The sequence below is a fragment of the Pan troglodytes genome, chromosome 1 (assembly GCF_028858775.2).
Source record: "Pan troglodytes isolate AG18354 chromosome 1, NHGRI_mPanTro3-v2.0_pri, whole genome shotgun sequence".
Lineage (NCBI taxonomy): Eukaryota > Metazoa > Chordata > Mammalia > Primates > Hominidae > Pan > Pan troglodytes.
In genome coordinates this window covers 113,832,139-113,860,128 of record NC_072398.2, presented here as the reverse complement: position 1 = coordinate 113,860,128, position 27,990 = coordinate 113,832,139, and the positions used below count along the sequence as shown (strand labels likewise).

The 27,990-nt window shown below is 45.1% G+C and overlaps 1 protein-coding gene across 5 annotated transcripts in view; it reads left to right on the top strand.

The window, feature by feature from the left end:
* IGSF3 (immunoglobulin superfamily member 3) overlaps positions 1–27,990 on the top strand; it is a 93,069-nt gene that overhangs the window by 34,909 nt on the left and 30,170 nt on the right. For 2 of the 5 annotated variants that reach the window (XM_001147491.8, XM_016924946.4), the window contains exons 3-6: positions 16,188–16,565; positions 18,467–18,877; positions 24,293–24,682; positions 26,054–26,113. In XM_001147491.8, coding sequence (XP_001147491.3) covers positions 16,188–16,565; positions 18,467–18,877; positions 24,293–24,682; positions 26,054–26,113 — 1,239 coding nt within the window. The remainder of the gene's footprint in view (positions 1–16,187; positions 16,566–18,466; positions 18,878–24,292; positions 24,683–26,053; positions 26,114–27,990) is intronic. The other 3 variants (XM_001147567.8, XM_063797960.1, XM_016924947.4) reach the window with 2 other exon arrangements.

Sequence of the window (27,990 nt, the reverse complement as noted above, 5' to 3'; positions counted from 1 at the left end):
TTCTGGAATTTTGCCTGAGCAAGTAAATCAAATGCTTGGTAAACACACTGATGTCACTGTCCCTAGCCATGGGGATTTAGAACTTTTTCAAAACCCCTTTCTCTCTGTGGCCCCACTTGTTTCTCGCTGCAGCCTTTTATTTTTCTGGAGTTGGCTGTGGTTCACCCTCATGCTCCAGGCCAGGCTCTGTGGGCTGGACAGGTATGGCGAGTTAATCCTGCCAGACGAGGTCAGCTCTGAGTTAATGAGTACAGCCTCTCTTTCTCCCCTCCAGAGCATGGATTTCCTTTAATGCTTTTCTTAAGTTTGAGGAGACAAAAATATATGCCTGAAAAAGGATTACTGGGAAGAATTAAACACGAGTCCTTCAGCATGCACGTGTCCATTTGTTGCCTTCCAGGTTTGCTTTCTTTTCTGCCTGCGAGGCTTCTCATTCAGTATGCTGTGTTGTGTGGTTAGCTGCTCCATAGTTATGTTGAAAGTGGCTTCTCAGATGCTGCTTGAGTCCTGGGGAATGTCACCATCCAATGACAGTCTAGCTGAGAGATGCTAGCACGCCCACCCCTTCTTCCCCCCACAGATCCATATCTCATCTAGCTGTGCACAAAAAGCAACTGATAACTCCTGTTATCAGCACTAGTGGGGTGGGGTGGGAGGTTTTGGGGGATGGTCAGCATTTTCTGGTTTCGATTACCATGCAAGTATTTTAAATCTGCAGCTCTGGCAAACTGATAACCTCCACAACTATATCATCAGAGCCCTCATTAATGGAATCATTTTCTAATTTGAACATCTTGTTTGTCCTTCCTCTCATTTCTTAGTGAACTTGTCAGTCTTCCCCAGCCCTTCACTGGTTGAGTTGTGGAAGTTTGGAGTCTTTTGCTTTTCAGGAATAGGCTCTGCTCTCAGTGACCATTTCTGTGTCTTGAACTTTGTGGCGAGTGGAGCTTATTTGGGAGTTATAGGGTCTGCAGTTGATGGAAACGTTGAGGAGGATTGAATGCCAGGTATTTTAAAGTGGCCTTGAATTAACTGTTTTCTGGCATCTTTCTCAAATCGATCCATGAGTTATCATGGCCTTTGGAGGCACCTCCCATCTGAATGCTTGCCATCCATCAGCTGAGTGACTGTTGACCTTTGCTCCCTATGTCCTCCTGTGGGCTGGCTGGGGAAGATCACTTCTCAGAGGCACATGGCAGGATGGTCTAGAGAGTTGGTTGGGCCCAGGGAATAGATTCTCTGTCCAGTGATGACCTCATCAACTTCTCCCCAGTAGTTGCCTAAGACCTGGGAATTGTGGACAGCTACCTGGATATCCCCACATTCTCTTGCCTGTTAACTACATCTCTTTACTATCTCTCTGGCCAGACCACCCCCTTTCACTCCCAGTGGAGGTCCAGTGATCTGATTTGGTTGGGGTCCTCAGCAGCTCTCACCTGGATCACCGCAGGACCATGAAGGAATCTTCTGCCAGGGCCCCTTTCCCATCACTTCTGCCAGAACAATCTTCCCAAGGCAGGATTTGGAATATCTGTTTCCTTATTTACACCCCCAGTGGCTCTCCACTGCTCATAGTTCAAAGCCCATGCTCTTTAGTAGAGCACCCTATCCCTGCCCTGGCCTGGCCCCTGTCTGCTGCTTCCTCTTGGTCTTCCTCTACTTTCATGGACCCTACCACCCATCAATGTCAAACTGCTGCGGTACTCTGGACCTCCAGCTCCTCATGCAGCTCTGCATAGATTCGAGCTGCTCTCTGCTGAGGTCCTATGTCATGTCCTCCCCACCCCACCATGATCTAGCAGAAATACCTACTCATCCTAATTAAAACTGGGCACAAGCCACCTCTCTTGTGTGAAGCCTTTCCTGACGCCCGTGGAACACCTAGCTCAGTGCATCTTTCACAGTGCCACGCTTTGCCGCCTCTGTTTACTTATCTATCTCTGCCTCCTAGACTGTAAAGATTGGGTCTTGTAGCTCATCAGCCCAGTACAGTGTCCAGCAAAGAGGAGACACCACATATATTTTTGGAATGAATGAAACAGAAGCTTAGAGTCAGAGATTGTGGGTTTGGATGCCAACTCTGTATCCCACTGACAATTTTTCCGAGCCTCAGTTTGCTCATCTCATCAGTAAAATGGGGAATGTACACTTCCCTCACAGGGTGGCTGTGAGATTAAAGTAAGAAGACACCTTTGGAAATGCTAGTTTGCTGCAGATTTGGCTAGTACCTGGAATTGAGCAGGTACTCAGTCCTTATTTCCTGTTTCAGGTGATAACCAGAGAGAAAGCCTCTACTTCAGGAGACTACATCTCATTGTGCCTTTTGTCTTCTTCCAAAGAGGCTTCTCTGATCTTGCCCCTAATTAGGAGGGCGTGCCTGGAGAGCCCCTTAACAGCATCTGGGCAGGGCTTGCCACCAGGGGGCAGAGGCTTTTGAACCATCACTGCTTTGTCAGAGCCTGTAGCGAATGTTCAAAGCCCAAATCTTGTTCCAAATCCCATTCCCTCCAGGACCCTTGCCTTCAGTGGGGATTTAGAAATGGCCCCATGCTGTATGTCACGTCCTTGGCTCTGTGTAAGTCAGCGACAGCCTGCATGTTAATGCCTAAACTTCTGCTTTCTCAAGATTCCTCAAACCATCTGTCATTCAGGTGCCTTCCTTGTACCCTGAAAGAATGATTTTCATCAGGGCTCACAGTATCTGTTAATGCCTCATGAAGGCATCCAATTGGAAGAAGCAAGAGAAGAGATGCGTTAGAGGGCTTGGAAGGGATCAACATGGAATGGAAAGTTTAATAACTCAGAAAATAGGAGTTTTTAGGAAAGCAGCTAAACAGCTTTAAGAAAAAGTAAATGAGGTCAAACCTGTTCAACCAGGCCCTTGTGCATTAAGTAGCTCAAATAGAGGGCAACTGATTAACCATTTGACACTTCACACACCTGCAAAGTTGACCTGACCAGGCTGGCTCCAGCCAATTTTGCAATCATTTTCTCTCCACCCATTCCCTATTTCACATCAGCCCCCCTCCCCCACTTCAGGCTCCTTGGCCACCTCCCTCTTCTCCACTTACACAACCTGAATTCATCTGTACCAAAATATTCACCCCTCTCTGACTTCTTTTTTTGGGTTTTATGAGGCAGGTGGTCTGAGAAATTGCTTATGACTGTTGGTCCTAATTATGAAGCTAATTCATTCAGACTACGGAATACTTAGAAAACACAAAGTGCAAAGAAAAAACAATCCCTTATTACCCGACCTCCCTTTAGCGTTTTTTAAATATACTAGCCCAGTCCTTTTCCCACACATATATAGAGGTGTGTGGGTGTGTGTGGGTGTTTATCTTTACGAAAATACTTTCAAATCCTTTTATAGCCTTTCTCCCCTTTTACTTAGTAGTGTGCTTTCAGCATTTTTAGGTGTTCATAAATATTGTACTCTGCAGCTTTTAAATGGTTGCATACTATTTCACCACATGGGGAGAGTGCTGTAATTGACTGATGGATTCTTTGTTTGGGGACCTTTTCCTGCTTTTGTGACCCACCCCCCTATGGTATAGTGCTCATTCTTGTACCTTCTTTTGGAAGTCCCTGAACTCTCCAGCTTGGTCTTGTGTATCTGCGAGGGCCCTGTTTCCCAGTTCTCTTCTCTGGGCTGCTGAAGAATTAGTCTCTACTTCCACAGTTCTGTTTTTTTGCATCTGTGATGCTGGCTTATCTGTGCCTCCCTAGAAAGAATGAGCAGGGCCCACTGCCTACTGCCTGGTCATAGTTATGCTCAAGAACATGGTCCTTGAATTGAATAGGGAAAATGTCCAATCCAGGGCTACCCACCGATGAGAGCCAAGCACAGGAGCCTGAGCCACCAGCAATGAAAGTCAAAGCTGAGGGGGAAGGAGCGGCCATCCATTGTTATCATACATAACAGGTGCTTGGGAAAACCCCCAGAAGCAGTGTCAGTGCTCTCACTATTTATTTTTAGTTATGTGTAGATGTTCATGCTTTATGAGTATGCTAGACATATTTCAGGGTGCCTGCCACCCACACTCTTGGTGGGGAATGGTTTGGGGGCCCTTCACAGTTCCTGTTGCCCAAAGTGGTTATATGCTGGGTAATGGAATACAGATGCCCATCTGGTCAAGGCCACCTAGATCTGAGTGTGTTGGGGAAATGCATATTGTAAATGACCCCAAAATCTACAACTCTGGGGGCCTGGTTAAAAAAAAAAAGTCTCCCAGCCAGTCAGATTGCTTGCTTTCTGGGGAATTTGCGCTGAGAACCACAGTGGGGAGTGCAGCAGCAACAGGCATGTGTAAGCTGAGTATTTGGAGCACAGAAACTATGGCTGAGTAAAGGAACTTTGTCCCTGAAGAGTGGTGGGAGCTGTCCTGAGGAGGGTGGTCTAAGTCACAAAGGTTTTCCAGTTCTGGTCCTTGCAAGGCATAGCTGTGCTGTGATCCTCACTCATGGGTTGCCCTGAAATCCCAGTGTCTTTTTGTATCCTTTCTCCATCCTCTCCACTTCTGCCCACACACTGGAGCTAGTTGTTGGGGCTCTGCTTATTGCGATTATCCAGCTATCATCCAAGAGGATGGCACATTGGCTAGTGCTTCCACTGCTGAGAGGGTCACAGCAGTGCCTTGGGCAGAGTCAGGAGAAGAGGAATATTCCTGTTTTGTACTGGAGTGCTTTCCAGGGTGAAGAGCTGAAGGAGCTGCTCTGAGTAGGACATGGCTCTGAGGTTCCTTTGGAGACCCCAATTCACTGCCTGGGCATTCCTAGCTAGGCAGCCCCATTTTCTAGTTTTGTGTCTCCATGGCCTAGTGTTGGGAGACAGAAGGTGGGGACACTGTGTTGAAGGACACAGCAGACTGACTTGTCATGGGCTTCCTGAAGCCAGGGCCACCCCTTTGTATCCAGGTCTAGTTCTGATGCCACTTGAAAAAGCCCCCCAAGTGCTTTTGCTGTTGGCGCCCCGCATCCCTCTGCTGCCTGGTAGCTGACATCCTGACGCTGCCTGCAGATGCGCTCCCGGCCTGTTGTCAGCAGGGCCTTGGGCTTAGCAGTCCTCTTCCTGAAGCTGTGAGAGCATTGAGGGGTGCACTGCTGGGGCCCTGCCAGCTCCAGGAAGAGGTGCAGGCAGTGCTGAGTGTGGCAGGAGCTGTGGAAGTTATTCCAGTCCTCTTTAGGAGAGGGTGGTGGTGGCGGCCAGTAGTGGGACTGTTTGAAATCCAGCAGACACCTTTCTCCCAGACTGAAAATCTGGGGACCAGACTGAGAGTCTGGAGAAACTGGGGTATCCTAGGTCCAGAAATGAAGCGTAAAATAATAGCAACAGTAATTGCTGTGAAATGTATGCTGTGAGAAGGAATGAGGCACTTACTGGTTCGAGTGATGGTCCTTTTACTGGAACTCACTCTAAGCTGCGGTTCACTGAGCCTCTGGACTTCTCAGAGGGAGTGTTGCCACGAAGCCGCCCTCTTTAAAAAAAAAAATGCCCAACACTCAGCCTATTTCTGTTATCTCCAAAACCGGACGGAAAGAAAGAGCGGTCAGAGTAATTACAGGGAGAACATTTACAGGCAAGTAATCTGATCTTGCCTTTTAATTTTTTTCCCCTCTAGAAAATAGAAGGCAAATACTAGCACTTATATTTACTTATAGGCATTTCTATTAGATGCTGCCTTGAATCTAGGTTGGGCTGAAAAAAGTGTCTATTCCTGTGGCTGTGGGCATGGCTGGCCTAGGGCAGGCTGCAGGGCTCCCTCGCTGCCTTTCTTTTTGGATGCTGCTTCTGTGCTGTCTTTCGCATGAGAGTGAGGGGGAATGCAGGTGAGAGGGTGGCAGGACTCAGGTGCTATCCCTACCTTTTCTGGGAGGAGTGGAGGATGGAGTCAAAGAAATGAGCGATAGGAGAGGAGGAGCAGAATAGAAGGGCGGGAAGTGGGGTCTTTTGGGCTTTTCTGGTTCCAAGCATGGCATAGGGTGAAACAGCCATGGACATCCTGAAAGTGATAAGGTCTTCCCTGGGGTTTCAATGGTCATGGATAAGAGAAGCTGGGGATTGTACAAATTCAGGTGGGGAAAGGATAAGCAGTAGAAGGCATGGGCTTGTTGGTTATAGGAAAAAAAAGTATAAATAACCTAAATATTCATTAATATTGGAATAAATAAAATGTGGTGTAATCCTATGATGGAATACTGTGCAGCTATATAAAGAGGAAAAATGGGAACTACATTTGATCTCAAAAACTTTGAGGAGGAAAACTGAGGATCATAACTCAATGAAAGGGATGATAATGTTTATGTAAAAAATGCTGAAAAATAATGTGTATTTTTCAGTGGTTACATACATCTGGATATAAAAGCATTTTTTTTTTTTAAGTCTGGAGAGCTCTATCCTTAAATCACAGTAGTGCTAATCTCTGGAAAAATGAGGGGAAGCAGGGTTAGTGGTAGTAGTCAGAAGAGATAAAAGACTTAAAATACTGTAATTTTTAAAATATTTAAGTAAATATTCTAATCTAAGTAAATAGTAGCATGTTTAAAATATTTTTGAGTTATGGTTTAGCAGTCCTCTAAGGAAGCAGCTTCAACATTTAGTAATGAGGGAATTAGGCAGCAGCTTAGAAGCAGCCACCCATCCCTGGGGCTCAGTAGCTAAATGTCTCAACCTAGGACAATCAGGCAGTCTAGTGACACAGCAGTGCAGACATCAGAGAGATCAGTCAGGTTGGGATGAAATGAATTACTGGGTTTGCAGTCCTTTTGGATGGTTCTGTAGCTGGCAGTTACATCTTCTTAGAAGTAGTATCAATAATTTAACATTCATTAATCATCATCTTTAGACCAGCTCTATTTTAGGTACCACTGGGGATTCAGATAAGAGAAAGAATGAAAGAGTGAATGAATGATATTTTTGTCCTTGGATTTAAAACCAGGCCAGGCCCTCATCTTGTCGCATTTGACTGTGAATTTGGTCTGTCTGCTTCCAGTCCTGCCCTCTGCTCTGTCCTCCACCTGCCACTAGAGTGATAATTCGAAAGTGTAAATCTGATCCGTCTTCTTCCTTACCTCTGTTAGGCTCTTTCTCAACTTCCCCAGTCCCAGAGGAGGTGTTTGACTTTATTAATTTGCCTTTCGGTGCCCTTTTCCGCCTGGCACTGATGTGCCCTCCAGTCATGTGACAAAACGACCTCCGCAAACTTCTTGCTAATCCTGGAATGCACTGCAGTGTTTTCATGTGGTATATATTTCCCTTGTGCTTTGGGACCCAATTCAGATGTCACTGCTTTTTTGAAGGCTTTTTGAATGCTTTCACTTTCTGAGAGGGCTTAACCTTGCACTTTGCACCTCACTGCTATTGTATACCATTAAAATGATTAGTTATGTGTATTTATTTTAGGATTGTCAGCTTAGAACAACGTGTCAACTATGTCTTATCAATCTCTCCCTCACAGTTTCTGTCCTAGTATCCATCATAATAGGTACTGAAAAAAATGTTGATTGAAGCCATAGCATATGTTCTTGTTACCTTTCTATGTAACAAATGTTTCCAAATCTCAGTGGCTTAAAACAACAATTTTGTTATGCTCACAGAATCTGTGGGTCGAGAATTTAGAGGCACAGCAGGCATGGCTGGAAGTTCCAAGGCTGGGGGCAGCTCACAGTGGAGGCTTGTTCACTCACATGGTGGCAGGTGGAGCTGGGTGCTGATTGGCTCATTCACTCACATCGTGGCAGGTGGACTTGGCTGGAGCCAGCTCTGGACTGGAGCACCTGCCCAGGGCCTCTCCATGTGCCTTGGGCCACCTCACAGCATGGCCTCAGGACCGTTGGCTGTCTTATGTGGTGGTTCAGGACACCCTGAGTGAAATGGAAGCTACATCACTTTTCATGACCTAGGATTGGAAGTCACACAGTGACTTCCTGCCCAGATACACAGAGAAGGGAATTATTCTAAACTCCACTTCTTGATGGGAGTGTGTGGCATGGTCACATTGCAAAAGAGCATGTGGGAAGGAGATATTGTTACTGCTGTGTCTGGAGAATACAACCTGCCACGGTGTGTGGGAGAAATTAGTTCCACAGCTAGAGTTAATATCACTACTATTGCTACTACTGCAACTAGTGGCTAAACATTTATTGAGCACTTATTGTGTGCCAGGAATTAAGTTTTAAATGTAGCAACTCATTTAATCCTTCCATAACGCTGTGACGATTATACCACTTTACAGATGAGGAAACTGAGGTGCAGAGAGGTTAAGTAACCAGCCCAAGATCTCACAGCTACTGCCCATGCTGTGGGAAGTCAGTGAAGGCGAAGACTTAGGAATTCACTCCAAACTTTAGGTTTGCTGCTGGATTGTGACAGTGCATTTATCACATGGGAATTGATGGCTGTTTCAAGAGCCATTTTTTTTTTTTTTTTTTTTTTTTGAGACAAGATCTCGCTCTGTCACCCAGGCTGGAGTGCAGTGGCACAATCATTGTTCACGGCAGCCTCGGCCTCCCAGGCTCGAGGGATCCTCTAGGGACCTTTTTTTTTTTTTTTAGATAGAGTCTTGCTCTGTTGCCCAGCCCACAGTGCAATGACATGATCTCGGCTCACTGCAACCTCCACCTGCTGGGTTCAAGCAATTCTCCTGCCTCAGCCTCCGGAGTAGCTGGGATTACAGGCGCACATCACCATGCTGGGCTAAATTTTTGTATTTTCAGTAGGGACAGGGTTTCACCATATTGGCCAGGCTGGTCTCGAACTCCTGACCTCAGGTGATCCACCTGCCTCGCCCTCCCAAAGTGCTGGGATTATAGGCATGAGCCACTGTGCCTGGCCTCAAGGGACATTTTTGATGAAAGTATGGATCCAGATAAGGTCCTTGCACCTGTGGGCTTGGGAAGCTGAACCTCGAGCTGTCCTGGTTTTATGGTTCCACTTGCACCATCTGGACCTTGGTTAGACTGTCCCTTGATGGCAGTGACATTGACCGAGTGGGCTGGAGTGCAGTGGTGCGATCTCGGCTTGCTGCAACCTCCATCTCCCAGGTTCAAGCAATTCTCCTGCCTCAGCCTCCTGAGTAGCTGGGATTACAGGCGTGTGCCATCACACCCAGCTAATTTTTGTATTTTTAGTAGAGCTGGGGATTCACCATGTTGGCCAGGCTGGTCTCGAACCCCTAACCTCAAGTGATCCATCTGCCTTGGCCTCCCAAAGTGCTGGGATTACAGGCATGAGCCACCGTGCCTGGCCAGTGCAAGTGTCTTTAGCCAGCTTCATTTACTCCCTAACTCCTTGCCTCAGATTCTGCATCCGTAAAGTGAGGTCACTAGGAGTATTTACCTCAGAGGGCTGTTGCAAGGTTAAAGCTGGTTATACAAGCAGAGTACTTGGAACAGTGTCAGTTACCTGGCTGGGGCTCAGTAAGTGCTGGCTGTCCTTATTGGAAAGGTTCAAGTGTTGTGTTTTCCTGTCACCTGATCTGGAAAGAGGTCAAACAAAGGATCTTTTAGCCCATGCCACTTCCTGTCCTTCCTTGGCCGAAGGCTGACAGGTAAGAATCCCCAGAAGTTGTCACCAATGTGCCTGTGGAAGTGGCCTTCCCGATTGCTTTCTCTCTGGAGCCTTTAAGTTCCATGAAGCACTTAGTTGGCCGGACTCCACCAATTCAGCATGCTGTGGCAGCTCAGTTCAGTTCCCATTTTTAACTTGGGACTGCATAGATTCCCCATCATTTCTTTTAGGACCAGGTGGGCAAGAAGATCCAGTCAGTGCTTTATTACTTCTCACTGATATTCACAGAGCACATTTAGTGTGAGCCATGGAATAAGAAAACTCTTAGTCACATTCTGTGTCATGAGAAGGTTACTTAACCTTGAAAACCATTTCCTTGTCTGGTAAATGTGGCTGTAATGAAATCGACCCCATTCACTGTTGTGAGGATTAAATGAGATGATGTATGCAGAGAAACTAGGACAGTGCCTGGGAAAGTGCTACTCATTATGATCATTTGTCTTCAGTTTAGAACAATATATACTTGCTTATTTAAAAAAAGGAGATAATAGAGAAAAGGTATTGAGAAAAATAGGAGAGGAGAAAATCACTCAAATTCTCACCATTCAGCGATTCAGCCCAGTATCATCAATGTTTTGTTTGGTTGTTTTTGTAGGTGTAGGATTTTTTTTTTTTAATGTAATTTTACTGCATATGCAGTTTTGCATTTTTTACCCAAACTTAATGTTCTTTTTAATGTTCTTGTACTTACAAAGATTTATCCTGTTTTTAGATTGATATCTCACCTTGGCAGAAATGAGATAAAATTTTAAAATATTCATTTGGTGGCTTTCACAGTATTATTTGATCTCTAGGGTCTCCTGTGAGTTTGCTACATGGTACGTTGTATTACTTTCATCTTATAGATGAAGAAAGATACTAGTGTGGCTGAGTCGCATGCAGAATTTGGAGGAGCATGGTGCTGAATGAGCTTTGATGATTGTAGAGGCCATAACTGGAAAAGTAGATGTAAAATGGTGAGGTCGATCCCTCTGACACTTTCACATGCTCAGTCACGCATCTTGAACATATAAGTTGGATCCTGTGCCTAGAGAGGTAGGTTTCTGAGCCAAGGCATATTCCAAAAATTGCATGAGAAGCTGGCTTTCCCAGGCACAGTGACCCCTCCCTGCTCACTAACTCCTGAATCATACCTCCTGCCCCTAGCCAGGTTTATCTAGGACTTGAGCACAAAGAAAAAGTGGGAGCATCTTTGAACAAGAAATATCTTGAAAAACTAGTTAAGTGGTATCATGTATTTGTGGGATGGGTGATTTCAAAACCCAATCTAAAAGGACAGGACCTTGCTCATTGACAATTTATTGTCTGATGCAATGTTTCTTAATCTTTTTGGGTCTTGAATTCCTTTGAGAATCTTTTGAAGTTTATGGACTCTTTTCCCAGAAGAATACACTCATGTGTATGTAACACAATTTTGCATTCAATCTTAGGGACTGCAGGTGTCTACATTAGTTATATATTGATGTAAAAAAAAAAAGCCCCAAACTTAAGGCTTAAAGGAACAATAGATGTTTATTATCTCACAGTTTCTGTGGTTCAGAAAGTCAGTAACATCTTAACTGGATACTTCTGACTCGGAGTCTCCCAGGAGGTTGCAGTCAAGATGTTGTTGGGGGGAAAGGGGCAGGTTCAGTGGCTCATGCCTGTAATCCCTACACTCTGGGAAGCAAAGCCAGGAGGATTACTTGAGCCCAGGAGTTTGAGACCAGCCTGGGCAACACAGTGAGACCCTATGTATTAGTCAGTTCTCACATTGCTATAAATACATGAGACTGGAGAATTTATAAAGAAAAGAGGTTTAATTGTCTCACAGTTCCACAGGCTGTTCAGGGAGCATAATGCTGGCATCTGCTCGGCTTCTGGGGCAACCACAGGAAACTTTCAATCATGGTGGAAGGTGAAGAGGAAGCAGGCACGCCTTACGTGGCCAAAGCAGGAGCAAGAGAGAGAAGGGGGAGGTGCCACACACTTTTAAACAATTAGATACTGTGAGAACTCTAACAAGCACAGCACCAAAAGGGTGATGCTAAATCATTCATGAAAGATCCATTCCTGTGATCTGGTCACCTCCCACCAGGCCCCACCTCTAACATTGGGGATTATAATTGAACATGAGATTTAGGTGGGTACAGAGACCCCAACCATATCATCCCATCTCTATAAGAAATAAAAAAGTTAGCCAGGCATGGTGGTGTGTGCTGGTGGTCCCAGATACTCAGGAGGCTGATGTGGGAGGATCACTTGAGCCTCGGAGGTCAAGGCTGCAGTGAGCTATGATTGCACCACTGCACTCTAGCCTGGGTGACAGAGTGAGACCCTGTCTCAACAACAACAAAAGGATGCCTGGGGTTGACATTATCTGAAGGCTTGACTGAGTTGACTGTGGCTGGAGAATCTACTTCCAGTCACATGCTAGCAAGTTAGTGCTAGCTGTTGGCAGGAGGCCTCATGTGGTCCTCCCCATATGGCTGCTTTGATGTCCTCATAACATCATGCTTGTCTTTTTATGACCTAGCCCTGGAAGTCACATTCCACCATTTGTGCATTTCCTATTGGTCACGTAGGTCAGTCCTATTTAGTGCATAGGGCAAGGTCTGAGACGGGAGTAGTGCTGACTGCCCATGCCCTCTCCTGGTGCACACCGCTTCCAGCACCCAGAAGCTCTCCTAACTCCATTATTTAGGGTTTTCATCTGGGATTTCATTACATGGGTATGACTGATCAAATCACTGACCAATGCTGATTGGATCAATCTGCAGTCCCCTTCTTGTCCTTGGAGGTCTAAGGCTGGGGCTGAAAACTCCACAACTCTAAGCGTGGCCAGCTCCTTCCTTGAAACTGCCTCCGTGCTCACCTTCAGTCACCTCGTTAGCATAAACTCTGGGATGGCCAAAAGGGGCTTCTTATAAATAACAAAAGGTACTCCCATTGCTTAGGAAGTTCCAAGGGGTTTAGGAGCTCAGTGCTAGGAACTGGGGACAAAGACCAAATATGTATATATATATAAATACTACAGTAGTGAATTTTATATAGCAAACATGCATTATTTTTATTTTTGGCTAAAATTTTTTTCCAGTTATAAAACTGGTACATACTCATTGCAGAGGACTGGGGGAAGGAGTAAAATATTAAGAAAAAAATAAAAATCACTTGCCATCCTGTCACCTAGTATTTTCTTTCTAGTTCTTTTCATGCAGTTCTATATAACATTTTGATCTTTCTTTTTATGTTACAGAAGTCATATTTGCTTATTGCAGAGTAATCCAAAGAGTACAGAATGTCTAAAGTTAAAAAAGTTATTAAAAAAAAAAAGATCCTTGCCTGGGAGGAACTTTCTATTGTAGGTTGGGAGGGGAGAGAGAGGGGCTGTGGGTCAGAGGATGCCCTGGTCAGGGTTGGGAGCCTGTGTCTCTTTGGAGGCAGCAGAGGTCTGCACAGCAGGGTATTACTATTATAGGGGAATGGCGGGGTGGGATGTGTGGAAGGGGAATTAAACTGCCAAGAAGAAAACAATTATTTTTATGTTGAGAAGCATTATTTTCAGGGGTCAGAAGCCCTTTGTGGGGCAGAGGGAAATTAAGGAGGTATTTAATAAACAGGTGCAGCTGAATGTGTGTGGTTAAAGTGCAATCCAGTAGTTATTTGTCCGGATTGTTTATAACCTGCTTCCAGCCTAGACAAGTTGATTTGACCCTGCTGTCCTGGCTCATTCAGGCCACTTAACACTGTTTACCATTGGGTGGGGAGGACGTGCATGATCCGCTGGCCGAGTGCCTTTGTAAGGTCTGTAAATAGGATGCATTCTGGTTAAACTCGTTATTGCATCACAAATGCTAGTATCTGATGGGTCTCAGCTGTTTTCTTTTGCACTGGGGAAGACTGGAGGAGAATGAAACTTTCTTGAACCAGTGATTGGGTCTCTACCAAAGAGAGAAACTTAAAGCTAGTGAGAGCCTTAAGATATTTCATTTGAGCACTTGGCTGGCACCATGTAGGTAGAGACACTTTAAAGTAACAGTGCTTCGCTACACCTGATTTGAATCATCTGTGGAGCTTCAAAAAAAAAAATCCTAATTAATCCTAAGACCAGTTATGTCAGGTGGGGTCCAGGCACTGTTATTTTTTTAAAGCTCCCCAGGTGATTCCAGTGTAGGTCCAGGATTGAGAAGCAGTCCTTAAAGATGCTGGTGTACCCTGACTTGCCTCCAGCCTTCTTTGCAGGAGATGTATGGGGGTTGGTTGTGGTTGCTCTGTCATAGAACACTGCAATTCAAAGGATACCTAATGTTATGAATGTAGTTACATTGTTTGCAAAATGTTCTGTGTTTCAGGAATACTGCAATCATTTGATTAAAATGTCACCATATTTGTGTGTGTATACAGTCATGGGTCACTTAATGATGGGGACATGTTTTAAGAAATGCATCATTAGGCAATTTCATTCTTGTGTGGACATCATAGGGTGTACTTCAACAAACCTAGATGGGATATATATTTTCATTTATATATTTTATTATGGAAAATGAAATGTCCCAGCACTGTTACTCAATATCAGTCATTTCCCCTACTTGATCTGCCATGCCAACATTAAGTGCCATATATTAGATCTCTATATATGCTCCATTATAATCTTACAGGATCACTGTTGCACATGTGTTTCCTCATTGATTGAAATGTTATTCAGTGCATGACTGTACATATAGTAAAAATGTTATGCACCATATTTTAACATACTGATATTACTAATGAGTTGTCCTCATGGTGACTTTAAATATCATAATTAATGCCATCAACCAGAATATATCAAATAAATTCAGACACCACTTGTTCTATTTATTTCCTTCCCCTGCCAATTTTATATTTTTCCTGATTCTGCTGAAGCCAAGATGGGGTTCTCTGTAAGATTTTGTTTGTGAGGAAAGGTTCTGCATGAATTAAAGTTTTGCAAGCCATGGGCATTTCATTGTATGGGCCGTTTTTGAGGTCTGTCATCTTGCAGATTAGATTAGCTTACACTGAGGCACAGTCCCCCGCTGGGCTGGGCAGAGAGCTGCACTCCACTAGTATTTGAGCTGTTCACCAGCTGGATCCACTTCAGATAGGCATAGCTGGGGCAGCCGCCATTCCCATTTGTGGGGGAAAAGGGAAGCTATCACAAGAATGGGCTGCAGCTGTGGGAGGAGGTGGGCAGCCCAGTAATGGTGTCATTGTCAAGGGGCCATTGAAATGTCCTTAAGCAGTCATTGGCCAAATCCTGTCCTCTATGGATCCAGAGCCACAGAATGTTCCAGCAGAAATATGTCTTAGCCAGCAGCTCTTTATTGAGGACTGATTGTGGGCTAGGCTCTGTGGTAGGGTCTTTACAGATGTTATTAAATCTTCTCAATAACCCTATGAGACAGGCATTATTATCCCCATCTTACCGATGAGAAAACCGAGGCTTAGAGAGGTTAAGCAGCTTATCCAAGATCACAGTTAATAAGTGACAAAGCCAGCATCGGAACCCATGCTAGTCCTCTCCAAAGCCTTCTTAGAAATCATGTGATAGATGAGAAGATCAAGGTCTGGAGAAGAAAAGCAAGTTGTCTGAGATGACACAACCAGCTCTAACTGGTGGCAAAGCTGCGCCTATAACTCACCTGCGCTTTTCACAACCTGCAGTATGTGACCACTGCCGAAATGAAGAGGCAGTGTTGTGCCCCCTCCCGCCTTCTGAGTGGCTCAGGCACAATCAGTGTTGAGTTGGCGTGAAATGAGAAATTAAACTCACCATGCCACTTTAAGAAGAACATGGAGAAGGCAGGCAGAAGTGACCTTGGAGAACAGTATCTGAGCCAGAAGGCAGGAGGTCAGCGGGGGAGTCTTGAGTGGGAAACTCAAGGGTAGCCTGACTGTCCTTGTCACAGGTTTAGCTGGGCACTGTTAGTTCCCCCCTTTGTCAGTTTGTGGGAATCTGGGCATCAGGGATCTGTTTCAGCCCTTCACATTTGTGTTTGGGTGTGCTCAGCTTAAAACGATAGCAGCCTGCAGGAGCTCAGCTCTGCCTCCATTTATGGAGGGAAGAGAAACTAAGGAATGCTCCTTGGGGTGGTGTTGGGGAGCAGCTACATGGGAAATTGAAGGGTGCAGCACCAGTAAAAAGGTGCTCCCAGGACTCCCTCCCACCAGCGCTCGGACCAAGGAAGAAGCATTTAATTTCAGCCAGATTTCTAGATGGTTGCTTTTATTTGTTTTCATCTGAATTTGTGCCAAGGATTCAACTTTTCCTGCTCATTTTATTAAAAACTTTATACACAGCATTAATAAATAGATATAAAACTGCCATATAAATGACAAACAGAGGGGCTAAATGAAATTCCCAAGGGTCAGCTGTTGAATAAGTAACAGAAGCACATCTTGGCATGATCAAATTCCCATATATGCAAATTAGGGATAGTGCTTTACCACAGAGTGTTTTAATTAATATTTATAAATCACAAAGCGCCTTTGAAAGGGCCAGTAAACTGTTTATATTATTATCATGTCACACAAATAACAAACCCTTTGGAGATTGCTGGCTACTTTGCATTTTGGTCTGAGAAGTAAGTAAGCATGTTGCGTGTGTTTCTCTCCCTCGTAGGTGTGGTGTCAGCACAGCGGCAGGTCACCGTTCAGGAAGGACCCTTGTACCGCACGGAGGGCTCCCACATCACTATCTGGTGCAATGTGAGTGGCTACCAGGGACCTTCTGAGCAGAATTTCCAGTGGTCCATTTACCTGCCTTCGTCGCCAGAGCGAGAGGTGCAGATCGTCAGCACCATGGACTCTTCCTTCCCCTATGCCATCTACACCCAGCGCGTCCGCGGAGGGAAGATCTTCATAGAAAGAGTCCAGGGGAACTCAACCCTATTGCACATCACAGATCTTCAGGCCCGGGATGCCGGGGAGTATGAATGCCACACACCCAGCACCGATAAGCAATACTTTGGGAGTTACAGTGCAAAGATGAACCTAGTGGGTAAGGAGAAGCTGTCTTCACGTTGCCAGCGTCTGGCCTGACTCAGTTCTTTAGTAGTGTAATTTTGCTTTATGCCATGCATTTGACTTTAAAAAAAAATCCCAAAACTCCCAACATATTTTAGGGGTCAACAGATAGCACAAGGAAACTAAATTTCTGTGTTCACTTCTAAATAATAGGTGGTTGAGGGTGAAACTTTAAAAAGGTCTAATGCAGATGTTAAGAATTTCATAAGTTAACTAACCCTGTAACTGGTGAAAAGGGATATGAAAATATAAGGCAAGGACATTTGTGGTTGATGATCTGAATGACAAGGAAGATGAGACGTATGACATCAGTTGGAAGAGAGGAGAAACCTCTCAGAAGGATAGGCCTTTGGGCAGCTCTGAGACCCACGGGGCACTGCTGAAGCAGGAAGCACATGTGGCTGTGGGTCCTTGCTCAGACCTTGTACATTGAAGGTCCTTTGGCTCCATGCGTAAGGAACTATGAACTGGCTGTCTCCCTTGTTGCTCCTTAATGCTGAAGGAAACATGAGGAAGAGGGATGCAGGAGCTTCCATTGTGGGCAGCACTGGTCATAGTGTTTGCCAGTGTCAAAGGGTTAACCGTTATCAAGGCTGTTCTGTTTTTCTGCCTATCTTAATGTCCAGTTTTTATTATCACAACTAAGCAGTGGGTGTTGCTAGTTCTTTTATTAATACACATACTATCATTTGTTTATTTTTACTTTCTCTAACTAGTCTGTGTCCCAGCAGGAGACCTTTTTTTTTCGTGTGTGTGTGTGTGTGTGTCTCTGTGTGACGGAGCTTCGCTCTTGTTGCCCAGGCTGGAGTACAATGGTGCGATCTTGGCTCACTGCAACCTCCACCTCCGGGGTTCAAGCAATTCTTCTGCCTCAGCCTCCCGAGTAGCTGGGATTACAGGCATGCACTACCATGCCTGGCTAATTTTGTATTTTTAGTAGAGACGGGGTTTCTCCATGTTGGTCAGGCTGGTCTCGAACTCCCGACCTCAGGTGATCCGCCTCCCTCAGCCTCCCAAAGTGTTGGGATTATAGGTGTGAGCCACCGCACTTGGCCGTTCCCAGCAGGAGACCCGTAAGACCCAATCCTTGGGTGAGAACAGGGAGAAAACACATACTAGTTGTGACTAGGGTACTCTCATCAGACAGAAAGGTGGTGCTATTTAATCTCCAGAAAGGTGCAAGCAAGGATCAGGGTATGATTCTGACCAAGGGATCATGGAGAAAATCTCTTCTCTTGCCTGAATCTCTCCAGACTGTGGCTTCCTTCCATTGAGGACCCCTTTGATCGATGAATTACGTGAAAATTAAACCCACTAAAAATAGGGTATGATGATTATTTTTTCTACCAAAAATGTTTTTTTTTAAAAAAAATCATCTTCCTAGGGCTGCATTGCTCAAGTAAGTTACAGGATGGGGATGTGGGAAGGAAAGAAAGGATGTTATATAGAAATGTAAAACTAAAAGTTCCAGGAGGCATTTCCATTAGAGGATCAGTCAGAAGTGAAGTTAAAGTATCTCAGAGCAGTGCCAGAATCAACAAAAAATGTTATTTGACCTATAAGACAATTGTTTAAAGACAGTATTTTCAGGGAGTTTATTTATTATGTAATATGAAATACACCCCATGTTTTATCCAAGTGTTATTAAAATACCAGACAGGTAAGTGTAAGCACCAAAATAATGCATTTACAAATCCAAACAGAAAACTTTCTGTTTATGTGCATTTGGGGCTGTCTGGGGCCTTGAATCGATGGTTCAAGGATGACTGTTAGGGACGCAGTGCAGTGACGCCTGCGTGGAATGGGAGCTTAGCCCTGGGAGTCTCAGATTCTGTGGCTTTGTGACTGCACTCTCAGGACATTTCTGTGTTGCAGTGATTCCAGACTCCCTGCAGACCACTGCCATGCCCCAGACTCTGCACAGAGTGGAGCAGGACCCGCTGGAGCTCACTTGTGAGGTGGCCTCGGAGACCGTTCAGCACAGCCACCTGTCTGTGGCCTGGCTCCGGCAGAAAGTTGGCGAGAAGCCCGTGGAGGTCATCTCCCTGAGCCGAGATTTCATGCTTCACTCCAGCAGCGAATATGCCCAGAGGCAGAGCCTGGGGGAGGTGCGGCTGGACAAGCTGGGGAGGACCACCTTCCGCCTCACCATCTTCCACCTGCAGCCTTCTGACCAGGGCGAATTCTACTGCGAGGCCGCCGAGTGGATCCAGGATCCGGATGGGTCGTGGTATGCTATGACCCGAAAGCGTTCCGAGGGAGCCGTGGTCAACGTCCAGCCAACTGGTCAGTCCCTCTGAGCCTCTTGTCCTGTCCTTTACTTGGTGGTGAAGGCTGTCAGATACTGGGAGAATATGGAGACTCCTTCTTTGGGCGCCTCTACCAGGACAGCAGGTTTTCACGTGAAGTTAAAGCCGGTCTTGTGTGCGGCCGGAGGGAGCTGAGGGATGTGCGGGACATAGGTATCCTAAGACCTGAGTCACAGGCAGGTGCCACACAGACTGAATCCTGCTTAGAGACATGCTTTCTTTGACCTACGTGGTGTTTATACTTTTTTGAATTAGAAACTCATTTTAAAAATTGGGAGATTTCTGATAAACCATTTGTATCTTAAAACTCTGGGCTTTCATTCCCATTAGGCATAGTTGCTGCCCCGTTTAATGATGTTGCCTTCCTCAGGTACCCATCTGGTTTCATTTGCAGAAGCCATTTGAGATAATGAGACTTCCATCCAAGGTCTAACATTATGAACTAGAGAAATTTTGGCTTAAAGTATTATTTTTTATCTAATAATAGTCTTTGGTGATATTTTGTAATTTCCAAAATGCTTTATCACATATTACTTCACCATCCCCCAGACGTTCTGTGAGGTGAGTAGGTGGTAGTACTCCTATTTTGCAGGTGAAGATGCTGAATGCAGATTACTTTATGTTGGGGCTCAAGAGGAGTCATAGGGCATGTTGATGAGGCCAGTCTGAGAGTACCAGGTTCCACTGTAGATGTTTTCTTAAGTGAAGGCCTGGAAGGGGTCCTGAGGAGGTTGCATGATGTCTTTAGAGCTGAGGCAAAATGATGGTGGCACAGCCAGCTGAAACCCTCCCTGGCTTCTCTTGGTATCTCCTGTGGCCCCAGACTCTACTCCCCAGTCTCCTGAGCCCACCAGGCTCCAGGCCAGAGCTGACAGCTGTTGCTGGCTGCCTCTGCTGGGCTGAGGGCAGGTTCTCACATGGGCCTTCAGATCCCCCAGCTTTGGTTGGAGCGTGGTTGTTGTGCCATCACTAAGTTGGCGATGAGTGGCCTGAAAGCCTTTCCTTGTGCGGAAGCTCACTTCCGGTGAGGACTGTGGTGGTTCTGGTGAGTGAGTGTGGCTTGTGGGAAATGAGCTGGTGAGTTGCAGTACAGGTGGGGTCCTTCGTCAGGACCTGTCTCTTGGGCTCCCTGTCCCATTTGCTGCAGTCAGTTGTCTGGGTCTTTGCATACTTTCTCTGCCATTCTAGAGTAATGCTTCAGACTCAGCTAACAGTATACATTTTGGGGCTTCGTCCCAGAAGTCTTCAATTGGAGGCTCCTGGGATGGGACCTGGGAAGCTGGATTTCCGGCACGCTTCCCAGGTGATTCTTCTGCTATCTACATTTTTTTCAAGCAAAGCTTCTAGGGCAGAAGCAATTCTCTGGACATCACTTTAATAAGTCATCTAATGGATGTGAAATCTTTTACCATAGGGGTTGGTAGGGATAGGGAGCACTTTATCTGCTCTGTAGGACATTTAGCAGCTTCTGGATCTTTCAATATTAAAAAATCTATCCAAGGGGCTTTATTTTATATTTATCCTTTCCCTTCCTGGATAGTTTTAAGATCAACTTCAAAAATTTGGGCCAAATTTTGAGTCTTAATGCTTTTAAATTAGGTTGCATCAGTTAATCTTCTTTATTTTAATCTTACCAATTTGGAATTAGAACTTTTTGAATTTACCCTGAAAATGTATCTAGACTAAGCCAGCAAAAGGAAAACTAAGTGAAAAAAAAGTTGATGACTTCACCCTGCATTCCTGTGCTGTTAGGTTCAGCAGTTGCATCTCCAACTCTACCCTTCTCAGTTTATTTCAGTAAACATGTAGCCAGTCTCCACAGCATTGAAGGTGTGATGGTGATAGGCATTAAGGGCTTCAAAGATGACTAGCACTGGTCCCTGCACTTAGGCAGACCTGAGAACCAATGGACAAGTAAAATGTGCTAAGTGCATTGATAGCATTTGTATAGAGTGCTCTGGGAATACCGGAAATAGGAAGTGTTCTTGCAGCCACAGTTATCTCTGAATGGAATGGTTGATAAGACAAATCCAGGAACACCAATAAGTTTCTTGACTTGAACTGAGTCTGGAAGCTTGAGGAGTCAGCAGGAGGAGAAGCATAAAAGTGCAAAAGTGTTTGATATGTTTGGCAAGCAGAAAGGAGTCAAGTATGACTACTTCCGGATGTTGAGTTCCAGATGTGTGTGATGAGAGAGGAAAGGGACCCCGAAGCCCCAAATGCAGTGATATAGAGCCGGGGCTTGACTCTGTGGGCCAAGAGTTTTCAAGCTGTTCTTGGAACCCTGGAAGCCCCTCAAAGGTGCCTAGGAGGTTAGACATGGGTGTGTGTTGGTGTTCATGTGCACGTATGCGCACCCAGGAGTGCAGGGAGAAGGCATGTGAGGGCCTGGGTGGTCCCCTCTTGCTTCAACTATGTTGGGCAGCAGAAGATTTTGTATGAATAAAAAGTCCCCTTCCTTTGTCCTCTTAATAAAGTTTGAAAACCTCTGCTGCAGACAGTTGGAGAGGAGGTAGAGATTTTTAAGCAGGGAGTAACACAATCAGATCAGGGTTTCAGAAAGAAAAACCCATGGAGGCCACCTGGAGGTTGATTAAATCCGTTGAGTCTGAAGCCAAGAGACCAGGTAGAAAAGAGCTAATAAGAGCTAAGGCTAGGTCAGTGGGTGCCAGAGGCGAAAGAATAAAGAGCAAGTGGAAGGAGGGGTCCAACTGTCTAGAAGTCCAGGGGCTAGGACTGGGGCTCTGGGGGTTCCTTGAACTGTGGGAGGGAAGGAACAATAATGAGGACATGCGGGACTTTTGCATTTGTGGCAGCATTGGCTGCCTTTTGTTTTTGTAGATTCTAATGAAAGAGCCCATCCATCAGGTAGACTCTGATAGAGATGCTCAGTATGCGAAACACCCAGTGGGTCCTCAGACACAGGGGTCTGGGGCTCAGAGACCGAGCCTGAGAGTGATCAGGGCCCTGGAAGAGCCCATGGGGTAAAAATGGGAAAGGACCTGGGAGAACAGCAGCAGTACGAGGTGACCAGAGAAGCAGGTGAGAGAGTGGAACAGAGTGGGCAGGCCAGCAAGAAAAAGAGCAGGAGAGAAGGGATCATGGAGCAGGCTCAGAGGCCTCAACCTGCTTGAGGAAAGCCTTTGGTTAGGATGGGGGTAGGGGTAGGGTGGATCATTCGTGACATTTGGTAAGTCAGTGAAGCCTAATTTCAGTGAGATGAAGTGGAAGGGGTATTGGAAAAAGCACAGGTCAGTTTCTAGAGATGTAATTGACTGGGCATAACCAAGGGCAGAAACGGGGGTGATGTGGGTAAATCTTGTGTCTTCAACCTGGGAACATGAAGGTGTCACCAAGGCATGGGGGGATTCCCCTGAGATGAGAAGAGTCTTTGGCCGCCGAAAGAAGAAAGCCAGAGTTACAGCCAGGCTAACCTGGAGCAACGGAAAGGTCTGAGGTCTAGGGTACCCCTTGCACAGCTCCAGTGGTGTTTATGTGGAAGGAGTGCTTTTCTGTCATTGATGTTGGGTTATAAATGACTAATTGGGTTGACCTGAGAGATAATATCCAGCAGATAACACGGGGACTGTCCCATATGGGTGTGTTCATCCAGGCAGATGGTGGCAGAGTGAAATGTGCTTCCTTCAATCCATGCCTCTTAAGACTGGTCTCTTGGGAGCTGGAAGCTGTGACAGCAGCTACTTCATTGGAGGGGAGGCCCTGGAGTTGATGATGTGGTTTTCCCTGTCAGGAAGTTTGGCTGCTAGAGGAAGTAGTTAGGTCACTGGAAAGAAGGGGTGTTTGCAGCAGGACACTGGCCTATATCGGCGGGAGGGGCTGGAGAGCCTGAGGAGTGGGAGGGGTAAAGCTGAGCTGGGGCTGGAAAAGAAGAATGTGGATGCTGCTTATGCGTGATTCTTATGTTTTCTTGGGGAAACAGAAACCTCGTCTGCTTGAAGAGTGCCTAGGACGGGATGAATGGGCAAGATCTTAAAGATAGTGGGAAAGGCTAGACATGCCAGTCTAGGGAAGGCAGGCAAGGTCGGAGCTAATGAATCTACGTGGAATTCAAACGTCTCTGCCATGGGATTTTTTCCACCTCAGTGTTCTTTTTAGAGGAACAGAGCTAGAACTGGGCCAGTCTCTAACCCTTAACTCCGTTTTCTTCCCCCTGACTTCTGCCGTGGGTGCCTATGAGATACGATAGCTGTCTAATGAGATTAATAGCCACTGTACACTGGTACACAGGTTGTGATGATGCTGTTAGTGGTAATGAGCCCCTCTTTGGTCCCCCCCTCATGCCTGGTTAAGCACCCAACTCAACAAAAATTAGCTGGATATGGTGGCTACTCCGGAGGCTGAGGTGGGAGGATGGCTGGAGCCTGGGAAGTCGAGGCTGCAGTGAGCCATGATCATGCCACTACACTCCAGCCTGGGCAACAGAGTGAGACCCTGTCACAATAAATAAGTAAATAAATAAAAATTAAAAAAACACCTAGCTCTTTGGAGGCTGCTTGGGTTTAGTAATCATTTCAGAGGCTGTCTGGCTTTCAGCAGAAGTAGGTACTTTTCCTACTAAAGTACCTACTAAGTACTTACTCAGTGGGAAAGTACCTACTAAGGTTTAACCAGGTGTGAGTACTTAGTAGGTACTTTCCCTCTAAAGTAGGTACTTTCCTACTAAAGTAAGTACTTAATAGGTACTTCAGTGGGAAAGTACCTACTTCCATTGAAATCTGACTAAAGATTTGATCTGACAGGTGGTAAACTAGTGAACAGACATTAGTTTTTATTTTTTCTATGTAATTCTGTTAGGGTTTGTCATACCTACATCTTATTTCTAGTATTCACATGGCGGGGGGTAGAGAGGGAATTTTAATATAGTCATCTTTGAGCATTTGTTAGGATTGGGCCAGCACCAAGGCCACTCTGTAATTTTTTCCCACAGACCTCAGTGGGGTAAGTCTTACAATATCTGCTGAAAATGTTTATAATGCTGTTGCTTAAATAGAGTTCTGGGTGCATATATCAAGGCTAGATATTTGTAATCTACCATTTGAGTGATATTAGTAGCTTCTCACTGACCTGGGGGTCTCATCTAAGACATCTAAAGCTTCAGACTGAGCCCCATAGGTCTTAACTGGGGTAACAGTTTGCTTAGACTGTCTGGGCTGAAGTAGTTTTGAATTCTGTCTGTGATATTCAGGCGTTTCTCTGGACCTTAGATAACCTGGGTCTGAGTTGGATTTTACTCTCAAGCTAAGTGCTGTGGTCCTCCCCGCAGTTAGTATTGTAAAGAAGAGAAAGGATAGTGGGAATGTGCTAATGTGGTTTAGTTGGCTGGGGCTCTCATTCACCCAGGATGTGTCTCTTTTCTTACTTGTTCTCTCAGACAAAGAATTCACTGTTCGGCTGGAAACAGAGAAGCGGCTGCACACGGTGGGCGAGCCGGTGGAGTTCAGATGCATCCTGGAGGCTCAGAATGTTCCCGACCGTTACTTTGCTGTCTCCTGGGCCTTCAACAGCTCGCTCATCGCTACCATGGGCCCTAACGCTGTGCCTGTCCTCAACAGCGAATTTGCTCACCGGGAAGCCAGGGGACAGCTTAAGGTGGCCAAAGAGAGCGACAGTGTCTTTGTGCTGAAGATCTACCACCTCCGCCAGGAAGATAGCGGGAAATACAACTGCCGGGTGACTGAGCGAGAGAAAACCGTGACCGGGGAATTCATTGATAAGGAGAGCAAGCGTCCCAAGAACATCCCCATCATAGTCCTCCCCCTCAGTAAGTAGAGAGATGTGCTGCTTTCTTCTCCTTTGGCTCAGCATCATTTAGGAGAGGTAGGGGGAGAGAGAATAGCGTGGTGAAGGTGAGGGGAGGCAGATGGAACCCTCGAGGTTAATGCAGAGCTGGGGGAAAAACCATTGAGCCTCTCTTCCCTGTTGTAGCCCACCTGCCTACATTTAGCAGGCTCCCCATAGCAGAGGATCAGGATCAGGGGTGTCCAGGATCAGGGCAGTCTAGGGCTGGGCATAGGCCTATCTGATTGCTAGCAGCCCTGTGCATACACAAGCAGTGCCAGCTCAGCTTGGAGGGAAACCAGGAATCCCAGAAAGCTGTTTGCTCTTGTGTGGGAATCAAGTCCCAGAAGAAGTGGGTAGATGCCTGCCTTGAAATCTCACTTAAGGAGAGTTGGTCTTTTATGGGAGGATTTTAAATCATAAAGTGCATTATTAAGGATTTGCCATCTGGGTTTTTCAGGTATAAAGGCTGGCATTTCCCTAAATGGCTTTTCCCTGTTGAAATTGTGTTTCTAAAAGTCGGTGGGTGAGACCTCTCACATCTTCCTGGAGCATAGCCTTTTAAGCTTAGCTGATTTCTGAGGCTGCCTCAGTGGGCTCCCAGCCTTCATGTAGACTGGCCTTGTGTGGGTGGGTAGTGGCCATTGCTAGGGATTCCAGAAACTACCGGTGTTTGCTTGTGTTGTGTTTAAACATTCATAGTATCAAGATATTCTTATTAATCTCATTCTCCCATAGTTCTGTTTTTAGTAAAGAGAATAAAAACCTATAATGCTCTGATTTTAAACAAGTGGTAAAGTTTTAAGACTAACCTTTAACCTTGTCTCAGCTGCTCAAACTATTCTTTCTCTGAGCCTTGTAATAATTTCCTTTACTTTTTATTTATATGTTTTAATATTTAAAATATTTCTCTTCAAGTAGCCACAGCGGTCCTCTTGTCAGTCTTTTCTTCTTTTCTCATCAACTGGATTATTTTCTTTTATGCTTATTATTATTTTGTTAAAAACCATGCACACACATACCTAATTATCTTGAAATTCTTTTGTTTCTTAGCTTTTTCCACCCTGCAATGCCTAGCATGGTGCTTTGCATAGAGTAGGTGCTCGCTGAATACTGTACAACTGAAATTATTGAATTGAATGCCCACTGTCTTTACTATTTTCCTGTCAGTCTGTGCTTGCCTTAACCACGGACTCTCTACTTTTAAATCTGCAACTAATTCCTCATTGTTTTCTAAGGATCAAGTGAAGGGCAGCCACGCTGTTTACTTCCTATATTTTTTGTACTAAGATTTCCCCCAACCCCTTCTGAGAACTTGTTTGATGATCTGTGGCCTGCTATATTGCTTTTCCAGCAGATAACTGGGTAGTTAAAGTCCCTCAGCACCACCAGCTCCTGTCCCAAGGCCACTTGGGTAAGTCTGCCGAAGAACAACAACAATCACATCGGTAATGGTGATAATGCCTTGGATTTTAATGGCGCTTTTCCTCCTAAGAGACCAAAGTGCTTCTGCATATATCATCTCCTTCTCCGCTCCCACCTCTCAAATCCTCGTAGAGGCCAATATGATATCCATCTAATGAATGAAGAAATCAGAGCACCACACAGGAAGTGACAGAGCTGATTGTTCAGTTAGTGGTTGAGCTTGCATTGCATTAGGAAATATTTGCTTCTAACTCCACACCCACCGCCCTGCGCTTAGCCTGTGCTACACCGTCAACTTCCTGATTTGAAATTTCATTTGTGAATGTGTACTCAGATTTTTATTAGTTCTGTCCTAGTTTTCACTTAATCCAGAGAGTTTAAAATTGTCGGCTGCCTTTTCTCAGGCCTGGAAATTCTTGTAAATAGTGTTAGTGGGCAGTGAGGCACCAGGTCTGTAGTTGCCTTTGCCTCAGCTGCTATAATAAAATAGCATTTCTTCTTGTAGCCCCACATTCTAACTATGTGGGTTTCCAGGCTTGCTCAAGCAACAGACACCACCAAACAGTAGCCCTTTCAATAAATGAGCCAGGACTTGGATAAGCGTCCACTGGGATGACAGTAGGGGATGAGAGTGAGGTCCTGCAATTCATTCTCCTGCTTAAGACAAGTGAAAGGATTTTCTTCCTTGATGCTGCAATTGCCCTTTTAATCCCTTATTTTGAATTGATAACAGTGGGGATGAGTCTTTAATCTAAAGAGGAATATTGTTGTTATTAATGATGATGAAAAATAAGTACCTCATCTAATCCTCTCAATGTCATGCCCTAAGAAGTAGGCACTATTAGTATCTCCATTTTGCACATGAGAAATTGGAGCTTTGGTAGGTTAAGGAAGAACCACAGGATTACAGAGTTAGGAAGTCTCCAAATCCATCCCCTGAACCATTAGTGCTATAGATGGTGACTGTTCAGGAGCCTGATCATCTCTATGAATCATCCTGGTATGACTCCTGGGGGAGGTTGCCCTCCTAGGAAAATTGCTATTCCCTGCCCCATCCAGACCTTTTATTTTTCACATAAAACAAGCAAATCCAGAATGGATAGCAGGCATCCTCACTATAATAAGAGCTACATGTTGAGGCTCAGTGCTCGTCTTTGTTTCTGCTTGTTGGGGAAATAAAGGAGAGAAAAGATTTGATTCAAATGCATTGTTATGTGTATGTGTGTGTTTTCTCTTGATAATTGGGTGTGCCTCTTAAAATCTGGGATTTGATTTAATTAATTGGTTTAAAATTATTGCATGTATTTAATGTGGGTGGTACCCAAAAATTGGAGCCAAATTAGTTACTTTGTGTTCTTTAATACTTACAGACCTTCTGAACTCAATATAGATAATTATACAAAATACTACATGCATAATTAAAACATATTAGGCTATCTGTGATGTTTATAAAAACAAAGAGTTATGTGGAATAGTAAAATTAATCATGATCATGATGACCAGTTTTTGAAAACCTACTATGTGTTAGGTGAATCTATATGCATCATCTCATTTACTTTTTAATATTTAAAGAATTCTACAATTAAAGGTGGCTCTCTACCTGTCTTACAGAAGAAGAGGCTGAGGCATATCAAGTTTAAATAATTTGATTGAGTGAATTCAGATAGTTAAGTGAGCAGCAGAGGCTACATGAGACAGGGAAGGGAGTGGAATCCTTATCCCAAACTTTTGATTGGCCAAATGTTTCTAGAAAGAGAGCAAAGGAGCCCCAGGGCTGACTGGACAGGCGGGAGAGTGGTGGATGACGAGCTGCTGGCTTTGTTTTGTTCCTGTGTGTTAATGAAAGAATGAAAGCCCGCTCCTCAC